Source organism: Quercus lobata, chromosome 11 (assembly GCF_001633185.2).
Source record: "Quercus lobata isolate SW786 chromosome 11, ValleyOak3.0 Primary Assembly, whole genome shotgun sequence".
NCBI lineage: Eukaryota > Viridiplantae > Streptophyta > Magnoliopsida > Fagales > Fagaceae > Quercus > Quercus lobata.
The window spans coordinates 8,673,876-8,685,964 of record NC_044914.1 but is presented as its reverse complement, the minus strand read 5'-3'; the positions used below and the strand labels follow the sequence as shown (position 1 = coordinate 8,685,964).

Genomic DNA, 12,089 nt, shown 5'->3' with positions numbered 1-12,089 from the left:
GTTAAATAAGAGATCTGAGTTAAATCCTCGCCTACACCAAAAACACCGATTGGTGTCTTAATCTAAGGATAGAGTTATCATCAAAAGTAGATGTCATTGGTTGAAAATCTCATAAAAAAAAAAATAAATAAAAAAATATTTGTACAGCTTCCATACTAGTAAGTGGAATCTACAATATGATTCACTTAATTTTTATTTTGCTAATGTCATAGTAGAACATATTTAACAAGAACCTCTTTCTTTAAAAAGAATGGCTCTTATATAAATAACTAATTTAGTAAATAATTCAACCACGGGAAACAAAAGCTTAATAAGCTAAAAGTGAGAACAAAACTCTATAAATGTATAAATGTAGGTCTTACCAAAACAAAAACAAAACAACACGATTGATGGAATATTTATGACCATTTAAACAGCTGCAGTTTCTACCTAAGTAATTCAGGGCAGGAACCATCTATAGTCATGAAGGCCCCTCCCCAACACCTGTATGCATGATACTAACAATCTAGATTGGAGGCTTGATCTGTGTGGTTATGAGAATAAATTTAGTTTTTTGGAATGAGGCAGATTTGCGAATCAAATTCTTCATATCCTACATCAACAAGACATAGGCCGTCAGCAGGTGCTGGGGGAGCAGTAGCCCGTCTACACGTGGCATCCATTAGCTTTAGCAATGCATCTTCTTCTGCACCTGCTGCTGCTTCCCTTACGGAGGTTGCCAAAAGCACTCTGACCATCTGTCAATTATGGTTAGCCACCAAATTAGTGGCAATAAGACCCTAGAGCATCAGCAAGATAACCCGAAAATGCAGGTTGAAGGTTTTAAGAATGGAAATACAAAGATAAATGTATGCATGGCACTAACCACTCTTGTTAGTTTTGTTGTTTAAACACTTTCCAACAGTTTTTTTTTATTACCCAAACCCAAATTCTGTTTAATTTTTTAAAACTGTTTTTGAACTATTTCTTTACCGAACACATTTTTTATTTAAAAAATAATAGGAATCAGTTTTGTATTCTCCTTCTCGAAAACAGTTTTCTGTTCCAATCAGGCCCTTAGTTTCCACATCCAAAGAAATTAATTTCATGTCGTCATCTTTGCAATACCTATTTTCTCAATGTATGCACTTTACCACATATATTTCTTGACATAATAAAACGTAAAACAATCACCTTGCGTAAGAAGCGATTAGCCACCAGCTCAACACACATAACCTTTCTTCCTTCCCCATGATCCTAGAAAAATACAGAGAAACATGAATATCCAAAAATTGGTGTTGCAGCATACATAAGGACAACACAATCACGTCTGATCAGCAAATAAAAATGGTTTGGACATGCTTGCACATTACAAAATCAATCATATAACTATTTGTCCATTCAAAAAATGCAAGAAGAAATTTAACTATTACATGTTCTAGTTTATAAAATATGTTCTTAGCAGATGACTGTTCCAAGATTAAATAGAATGTTATTCTAGAAGTTCTACTTAATCCTACAATATAACTATCAGATTGTAAGAAAAGATATCTAGAACACCCACACAAACTGTACATTTTTTTTAGATGAATTGGTATCCAGCTCCAATTTCAGTTAGGCCACAAGTTGAGAGCTTGGAACAAGAAGTCCCATGTCAACTCTTAAATTATTTACAAGATTTTCAATTTCTTTCTTATCATTTGCATCACCCAAAAACCAACAAAGTCTTGTTAATTGAGAATTTTTCCTCAAATATTTAAAGCACACATTCATTTTGCATGCATGCGGGCACACACACGCACAAAAGTCACGCATTAATGGGTTCCATTCTTCAGGATAACAACAATTTAAGGAGATTTTAACATTAGCAGAAAAAAGGAAAGAAAAGTCAGAAAATAAAACAGCAAATGAATAATGAAACACTTACAGAGGATGGCAGTCGGGTTTCTGTGGCTCGAGCATGGTAGACAAAACACTCCGTAGGAGGACCACTGAAATAGAAACAGCTGCAGTTAGAGCACTCAAGGACAGATCCTCTCTGAAAAATCAAGTCAACGTCAAAGGAATCATCACAAAGGCAAAGTTATTCCCAGAAAAGCTACTATCCTGCATCTGAGTCATGCAAAAATACACTAGCAATTATCTTTGAACCTATGCAATCTTTTCAGTTTTCCCAAGTCCCAAAAAACTCAGATCAGGTCAGTAGCATAAAATTGGGACTTCGATGGCTTATACCATAAGATTATCCGAAGCTTTCAACCTTTTAACTGTCAAAGTCTAATGCCTACTAGAACAATTTGTCCACCATCCTCCTCAAGATAGGAAGCAGACAAGAAATGAAGAGGTCAACATAGAGAACTGAAAAGGCACAAAAGGATGGTAGACATTAGCTCAACAAATATAGTGCGATGCAGACTAGTTTACTATATTAAAAACATGCAAATATAGTACTATATTAAATCTAGTATGATCCATTTTCTTTCTTTGGCTACAATATAAATATATTCAAAAAGTTCAGATTATTGTCAAAAAGAATCCTAAGTTTTTATCATTTTTTTTCTTTCTAGAATCCTAAATACTTCAAACACAGCAAAATTGGCATGTTCCTGTACCTATCAGATCATGATAGTCAGACGGGCACAAACTGATCAGAAGGGCATGTGGCAAAATAAGATGCTTGCTTAATTCTTGGTGGTTACAGGCTTATGGCTTGCATTAATTCAGGGCAAGCTGCCATGATCAACTGCAAGATTTGTTGTTGTCCAATGGCTGCACCAATGGACACAAATGATCTGAATTGCAGCACCGAAAGGACAATGGCAGGAAAGGATGCAAACTTGAGTTGCAAAAAAGATTGAAAGCTCTAGTTTAGCTAAAGATAGGCTCCAATTATAGTCAATTGGCCGATAATACCTTGCTAGCCAACAACAAGTAAAAGAAAAGGATTGGAGGTGGGGGGTTGGAGAGCAATACACTCACTCCATCCAAAATTTATATGTAAGAATTAATGTAGCCAATCCAGCATGTAAATTGAGAATTCATATATAAAATGACCTACCTAGCAAAGTGTTTGTGTCCAATTTTATTTTTTCATCTATACTTATATCTGATAAAGTCTTAAGTATAACTCTTATAAATCTAACAAAAGACTTTCTTTATAATTACTAAAAAGTTACACACACCCCCGATGGGTCTTGATCCTATGATCTTTACCCTCCACCATGCATTTTCAAGGGGAGAATATGTCAACCAGAAACTTATTAGCTTATACATACATACAAGCCTGGGTTTCCAAGAAACACAAGTTCCAAAAGCAATCAAAGGTTTTTATTCTTACACACTTCTCGAGGCTTTGGTATCACGAGCAAACATCTTGTAAGATAATAATTTTCCTTCTAGCTGCTGTAAAAGTTGGTTAACCCTGCTTATACGGAAGTTACATGGTTTCTTTCCACTTTCAAGCTCTTCCCCATCATTGATAATTTGGTTTTCAACAGTCTCCCCATTGCATTCAACACGTCCAATTTTCTGGTCATCCTCATTTTCACTACATCTAAAATGTTCAAGATCCTCCCCACTCTCACTACTTTGCTCCCCATCCTCCCAATCATTCAATGGAAAAATATAAAGATAGCGCCTCCATTTGGCAGAGAAATTAGGATGGAATACACGTGATACCTACAGTGAGTAGCACGTGATATAAGTATATTCAAAGTAGAGAGTAAGAGAGACAGAGCGATGTATAATCAGATAAACGTCTCCAGTTGCTAATAACAAAGATCAAATTTCAACTACTACAAATATTGAAGAAATAAACATACAGCTCACAAATTTCATTTTCAGTTAGCTTGGTTTTGTGGAAAATCTGAACAAAAAATTACCTCAGAAACAGATATGACCCTAAGTTTTCCTGGCACTGCACTGTTGATGGCCTCCCCTATATCCCAAGGTTTTATATCCCTTCTCCAAGTAGCTAGATATAACAATTATAAGGTCAGCAATTATCACACGCCAGATGGATAAAATGGAACAAGTGTCAAAAACAATCTAGATTAATCTCCTCAAGCTCTGAACAAAGTAACAAATCACTCTACTCGAGGAGAAAAAGATAACATAAAATTTCTTCAATCAAAGATCCATAATGCAATCGCTTCAAATATGTGCAATATCAAAGAAACATAACAGATCATTCTTTTATTTATTTTTTGCTAGGCAAATAGGGGGGAGGGGAGGTTTGAACCCTGACACAGGGCACCACAAATAGTCCCAATACCATTAGGCAATCACTTGAACCCCAAAGAAACCTAACAGATCATGTCATGAAAGACTCTAGTGCAGATATAAATTTTACTAAATGTTTTGGGGAAACACATGATGCAATCAATGGAGCCTACCAACCAACGGAAGAATTTTCATTGAAAATTTGCAGGATAGAGAACCAATAAACTTTAAACATTATGTCCAAGAGGTACAATGCTTGGACTAATATACTAGAATAGTCCCAAGCCATATCAACACCTTTCCCATGTTCTGTATATAAAGCATTAGAGCATACAGCCAACCAGCACTACCTCACTTGAAGCAATGTCCAAATGCATGAATTTTATGTGTGTGTGTGTGTGTGTGTGTGTGTTGCACTTCATTGAGCTAAAACACTACCAATTCATACAACAATGTTTATATCCTAGCTACCTTGTTACTTTTGCATAAAGCCTTTGAGATCTTATAATTGATGAGTTCATACGTAACATTGAATACAGTTCAAATCTACAATTTCCTCTCAAAACCTTATAATGAAGTCAAACCAATTTAAAAACATTCTTGCAGTTATATATCACAATCATAGAGATAACAGCATCTATCATTCTAAATAAGGGCATTTCCACTAGACAATTGGAATTTGTACATGTAACTGAATATGGACCTCAGTAACAATAGCAAAAAAGTTAAGAAAAGTTCTCAAACTAACATATGTCTTTAGGGCAATACTACAAGAACTCCACTCTTAGCTTCTTTTACTCCACACAATGATTGCATCATAGTTCATAACTAAATAGAAAGTGGAGTGTGTTAAGCAAACAGCCATCAGAGCATAGCCACCTTTATAAACGTTTAAATAATAACATCATGGCCAAAAGTTACATGTTCAAGTAGCCAATATACAACATTTAGGGATATGAAGTAATAACATACAAAAAGCACAATTTTGTTGAAGAGCTGTGACCCCTTTGTCTGTGCGCCCAGCAACAACAACACAGCCTTCCAGTGGTAAACCTTTGTCTTTCAGCAGTTTAACTTTATTCTCATCAACAAATTTCCCAAGAGATATTTCAATTAGGCTGTCCAAAGTAAAGTGTAGTCAAGACTCAAGAGTATTAATAAAAATGAAAGAGGACTATCAAAGTATTTAGCAAATTCCAATCAATTCACTCATTTTGTACACATAGGAATCTTGATAGTTTTAAATCCGCAGAAGGCATATTGAAGCACCCAAAAACACAGAATTAGGTAGCATTTGTCATTGTGTATTAACCAATAATGATGACAATTTTGTTAGCACATTTAGAGGCAGAAAGACCACACTTCAAAGTTGAGTTCCTAATTCAAAAGGAATGGTATAAGTTGTGATTCCGTTATTCCTATAACTAAAAAATCTATGGAAAAAGCACAAACGTTCCATTGACCAAGGAAAACCACAATAAACTCATTTCATAAATAGTGTTTTTTTGTAAATAAAAATAAAAAGGATCAACTCCTCTCCACTTGCAGTTCAAACAGTTTCAACTAAAAACCCATGCAAACAATTACCACTTGCCAAAAATAAATGGGAAATGAAGTATCACATGTACTATGCTAATGGTTTGAGCAAATTGCAGAGTTTGACAGGAAAACAACTTACCCCTGGACTGTGTTTAAGCCAGGCTGCTTTTGCCACCCATCAAAGGAACCCCCATGATATGAAAGAACAATTTTGAATGTTGATCTTGCCCATCTCCCGGTCCTATCTTTAGCAGAAACACTCTCCAATTCAGTTTTATCAGAAACCTCTGGAATTTCAGCATTATTGTGAACATGATGTGTCTGGAGAAAATTCTATAGAAATAAATATAATAAATAACTAATCACCTAAGATAATAACAGTCCATCATCAACATAATTAACTTGTAAATTCTTTCCAATCAATCAAAGGGAAAAGTTACCAGCATTTAATTTGAGAATCCAAATTCACACTATCAATCAACATGAACTTGATGATTGAGCTCACAATAAGTAGCATAGCAAAATGATTTCTCAAGAAAGATGTATTAAGAAGCATGGTATAAGGTGCTTTATACAATGGATATTTAAAGATATAAAACAACAACCAAGCCTTAAGTCCCAAAAATTTGGATCGAATAGGATCCTGAACAAACTAATCAAGGTCAGCCACGTATATTCTTTTCAATCATTCTATTCTATTTGAAGTCATACTTTTATGTTACCTCATTAATTTACATATTCTTTTCTATTACTTCTACTAATGTTTTCTTAGGTCTTCCTCTACCTTTTTTCAATCATTGACTTGAACCAACCCACTCTTTTTTCATCAATAGGAGTCACCCCATCTTTAATCGAAATTCCTCATTTTGAATCCTATATTTCCTAGTATTTCCACTTATTCATCTTAACATTCTCATTTTGCCACCTAATTTCTAGATTAGCGCGAGTTAGGGTTTTTTTGTGAATTTTCCTAGCCGCTTTTTACTATTTAAACTCATTATATCCTCCAAGGCAATTCAGTTAATATCAAATTCATAAAAATTAAAACATTTGTCTACTGTTTCTTTTTGGTGGATTCCAAAACCCTATCACCTTATGGAAACAAAGAACCTCTCGTGGATTCAAGGTTTTCATTCAGAAAGCAACGTGTTTGTTTTCTTGTAGCCACCGCGACACCATTATACGACACTAATAACAGCTGAGTTATAGATATATTTAAAAATATGACATAAACAAGGAAAGAAGGGAGCAGCAGCATCAATCTAGTATAAGAAATGCAGAAGCAAATACAATTCATGAAAAAGAGCATATATACATCACATGCAAACAAATACAAATACAAATTATGAAAATAGTATTAAAAAAAAAAAAAAAAAAACCAAACCCACCTGAATCCCAAACAAAGCGGACAGTGATGACTGCCCATTCACTGCATTTGAATAAAAGTCATTCACTTCTTGCCAAGGCCTTGCTTCCATGAATTCATAGCTTTCCCTTTTTTTATTCCAAAAATAAAAATAAAAACCAAGTTCACTCTATTTCTCAAGAGAGATATTGAAAAAAAAAAAAAAAAAAAAAAAGCTAGGTAGTAACTGAAACTGAAGGAGTGAGATATGAAATTAAAATTACGAAAGTACCTGGCATTCCACCTGGCGAATCTGCAAGGATCGGTGTGGTTATAATGTAAATAAATCTTCTTCTGAGCCTGGGTTTCCATCGTTAATCTCCTTCGAAATCGAATGCCTTCTCTTCCCCAAACCAAAATTAGCTTCGGCTTCGCCCACGCCCACGCCCACGTTTTTATCATTTATCATTGCAGATCCAAACCCCTCTAGCCAAAATATGTTATGCCGATATGACCAATCTGCCCCTACTTACTGTTTAGTCAAGTCAAGCCGATGAGGCAAGCCAAGGTTAACGGAGTAATGAGTATTAAAAAGTTCGTTTAATTTTATATCAAATACGGTCAAGTTCAAATTTATTGTTAAACTAGTCGCTAACCCGTGCGATGCACGGGATAGTTAAATAAAAAGATAATTAATCAACCTCATAGTAAAAGAAAAGGCTAAAAGAACTATTAAGAGACTACTTTGTCCATCAAGTAATCAACCCAAGTGGCATTGTAGCTCATGAACAAAAGTCATTGTTGCATTTCATGGCTGCATACTTGCTAATAATGGAAATTATCTGTATAAAACTTGAAAAAGGTCAAATGATAATATGGAAAACATTCCATAAATAACTTATTGATGACAGGTATAGAGAGGGGACTAATGTAAGTCATCAATGGAATTTGCGACAGCATCTTATTGCAAATGGAATATAGCTCTACATTAAAACTAAAAGTAAAAGTTCAATCATTCTTTTTCTCTAAAACGTTATTAAAAACTATAAGTAATTTACATCAGTTTCAAATAAAAACCACTTGAAGAATCAACTACTTTAAATCATTATCTGAAAGAGGAGCGACATAAAAACTTAAATAAGTCTCAAAGATGAAGTTCTTCGAACATATTTCAGCACCAATTTCCAAGTTCAGCTCTATGTATGGCAACCAATTACTCACCCCGGTTGAAAGCACAATGTTTGGAAGAATCTTCCAAGTATCTTAGTCACAATTTTCATCCACCTCCTTAGATCACTAAACTATATATCTACTAATCTACATACCCTAACTTCAAATATTGAATACAAAGAAAGAGCCAAAATTTCTCAAACAGATTTGTGTAGCGTATATAATCTTAATTTGTTCTACTGCCTTTTATTCACGAAAATAATATAGAAGAAATAGAAAGAAAAAAAAATTGTTAAAAATGAATGCTTCATATCTTCCACCATACCTGTACTTACACATACTAATAGTTATTTTTGAAAACTTGTAAAACAAATGAATGTACATGTCTAGATTCAACTGCAGAACCTGAAATACCAAAGCAAACCTCTATAGATAGTGTAGCACAAGATGTAGCATCAATATTATCCTAGCAATCTAATTATCTATCTGATCCATTGGTTGTAGTGGTGGGCCATTGAATTTGTGAACATCTATAGAGTCCTTACTAATCTCTTAATAAATTTAAAATCTGATTGGATTCGTCATGATTTCAACCATTTTGCTGCATTACTTTTTCTAAGTGTAAAATGTGTCAAACCTTGTAATGCATGGCTTATATTGCCACTATAACATTATATTTTAAAATGAATATGATTTGCATTTAATTTGTTAATATTGGACTAAATTGATCTCTTAGTTGCTTAACTATATATTATATCTGATTACAACTAACCTAATGAATATTTATATTTGCTAAATTATATGTTATAATCTGATTACAACCTCCTTATTTTAGTTGAACTGAAAATAGTCAAAACACTAAAATTCTACAAATTTAAAGTATATGCAACCCAAAAAATTAGAAAGCAAGCAATCAACACCAATCCAATCAAATATGGTGATCAAAAGTTCTATTCAAGCATTTCTTTGAACACTTTCAGGGGAGTTGAGAAACCAAAGGGAAAAAAAGAGTTTCTTAGAATTGAGAAACCAATTAATATAATAAAAAAGAAATCTGTACTGGAAAAAGAAAAGAAGTTACACAAACAGTGTGCAAAAATACTAAATAGACTTCTTTATGTTATTGTCTTAAACATTAACAAAGAAATTTTATCTTCACTCATCCTATGCTTATCCACTTAAAGCTTTTTCTTTTTCTTTTTCTTTTTTTTTCCCTCTTGGTAGCAAATCTAAGTCATGGATGTGTACGGGATAGAACAATATAGTACCACTTTAAAAGGCTTAGACACAGAAACTTACCCCAAGAGGATGAACTTCTGATGGAATCATTGATTTCATAACTTCTACTTCTAAAAACCTTTCTCATGGACATGCAAGGCCCCATATTTTTGGGTTTTACATGTTGCCAAAAAAATAAACATTCTTAAGGAATATTATAGAAACAAATCATTTTGATATTTTGCAATTCAGAATCACTTGGAAGTGATTGTTTCTTACATTAAATTCAAAAATCATAAAATTATACATAGACAAATTGGATATTGTACTTCCATAAGGATAGACTTAATCAGGAAATTAGAAATCTCAAGCAAGAAGTTCATGGACTTAATTGGCAAAACAGATCTCTCAACTTGGAGTTGCAACAATTGAGGCAACTGGTGTCCTAAGTACCAGAATTAGCAGAGAACATTAGAGGTTTATCTTATAGACCCCATATATGCTTGTTTTACTATGACGGTCACCTTTTTAGCACACATTCGTTAGTTTTGTTTTTGCTATGCATATGTAACCAATTTGCACCCAAAAATCTGGGTTAATGGTCAATTTCTTTTAGTCATCATCTCCTAAAGCCCATGCTAATCAAATAGCCTGTAGCTAAGCAAACTGACTATTAGGCTAATTTCACCTCATGTATTGACAGCCACAGATATCCTACACTAATTCAAGCAATTCTAAAATAAAGCTCATACAAGTCTTAAAAGGAAGAAACCCAATATTAAGTAAATCAATTTCAAGTAATATGACCTTCATTTCCTTCATCCTATCCTCTATACAAACAGAGCTTTCCATTCCATTCTATTAAAGGCTTAATTTTGGTGGCACTGAATTTCAGCCTTTGTATATTGTTTTATGTTGATTTGTTTTTCATGTCAGCTGTAGAGTGTTTGGTGGCTATATATGCTATTTTACATTTGATGGAAAATGTTCATAAAAATTGTGCAATCAGTCTTTCTGCATTAATAATTTTCATTGAATCAATGATTCCATATTTTTGGGTTTTACATGTTGCCAAAAAATATCAATTAGTCAACAAATTACTTCAAATGAGATTCAGGAAGCATGAAGTAATCTATCAAAAAAAAAAAAATCTTACGATGACATAGAAGCATTAACTTGATTTTTTTTCACTTTGCTGCAAAATATGAAACAGCAAATACCAAACCACATAACTATTTATACCAAAAAAATCACAAATAGTATGTACACATACACACAAACAGAACATAAATATACATACAGATCAAACGGACTCAAAAGCAAAATCAACTCAACAGATCAAATGAGTAGTGAAGACCAAACCGTTCATCGAAAAAAATCCAACAAAAAAAAATGATCAAATCAGAATCAAGCAGTTCAGTAACGAAACAAAATTTACAAAACCCTAATTAAATTTCTAGTCCCTTGAAAATCCATAGAGATTTTACTCAAATCAACAAATAGTTTTACAGATTCGAACACACACACACACACAAAAAGTTGAAGTACTCAGTATTAATCGATTGCTAATTAATCGAATCGAACCCTAGGTTTGATAAAGAAAAAAAAAAATCAACTTTATGCGATTTTGATCGAAAATCTCAAAAAATAAAATCACAAATAGTATGTACACATACACACAAACAGAACATAAATATACATACAGATCAAACGGACTCAAAAGCAAAATCAACTCAACAGATCAAATGAGTAGTGAAGACCAAACCGTTCATCGAAAAAAATCCAACAAAAAAAATGATCAAATCAGAATCAAGCAGTTCAGTAACGAAACAAAATTTACAAAACCCTAGTTAAATTTCTAGTCCCTTGAAAATCCATAGAGATTTTACTCAAATCAACAAATAGTTTTACAGATTCGAACACACACACACACAAAAAGTTGAAGTACTCAGTATTAATCGATTGCTAATTAATCGAATCGAACCCTAGGTTTGATAAAGAAAAAAAAAATCAACTTTATGCGATTTTGATCGAAAATCTCAAAAAATTAGAAATAGAAGAAGAAGAAGAAGAAAACGAACCCTAATTTTCTGAAACAAAGTTCTAATTCAACCATCTGATGCAATCTGTATATTTTTTAATGAAAAAATGCAGAAAATTTCAGATCCAATGTGAAATCATATAGATTACCTGAAAATACGCCGAAATCGGCGAAGAGCGAGCAAAGCAAGCTGAGATAAAGCTTTAAACTGAGCGAATGAGCGAATGGGGATGGCTTGTAAGGGAGAGGTTTGAGGAATAAAGAGAGAAAGGGGAAACGGCAGAACCTAAGACAAAGCGGAGAGAGAGAGAGAGAGCTCAAAAGTTAGGGTTTCGGGTTTTAACTTTTAAGAATGCGTATAGGTTAGAGAGAGTGAATGAGTGAGTCGCATAAAAGATTGAAAAAAATAAAAATAAAAATATTTTTTTTTAAAAAGCAAAATTTAAAAAATAGAAAAAATAAATAATTAAATGCTGATGTGGAAAATTGTGGGAGCTTCAAAAGCTTCGGTTTTATATATATATATATATAGATTAGACAACATATTTTAGTTTGTTGGTTTAATTTTATTTCAAA

General features: G+C 33.3%; 1 protein-coding gene across 3 annotated transcripts; it reads right to left on the bottom strand.

Annotated features, from left to right (window-relative positions):
- Positions 1-285: 285 nt before the first annotated feature.
- Positions 286-11,876, bottom strand: LOC115968216 (tRNA pseudouridine synthase A). 3 transcript variants are annotated; one of them, XM_031087535.1, is made up of 10 exons: positions 11,663-11,876; positions 7,377-7,616; positions 7,128-7,233; positions 5,879-6,072; positions 5,173-5,318; positions 3,861-3,952; positions 3,317-3,657; positions 1,907-2,017; positions 1,174-1,236; positions 286-737 (listed from the first exon to the last, which is right to left on the bottom strand). In XM_031087535.1, the coding sequence occupies exons 2-10, from the start codon at positions 7,544-7,546 to the stop codon at positions 707-709; spliced, it is 1,254 nt and encodes a 417-aa protein (XP_030943395.1). In that variant the 5' UTR covers positions 7,547-7,616; positions 11,663-11,876; the 3' UTR covers positions 286-706. The 3 variants fall into 3 exon arrangements, with proteins under 3 accessions (XP_030943395.1, XP_030943393.1, XP_030943394.1); XM_031087533.1 differs by having other exon boundaries at positions 1,907-1,970; XM_031087534.1 differs by having other exon boundaries at positions 1,907-1,970; positions 5,879-6,060.
- Positions 11,877-12,089: the final 213 nt, after the last annotated feature.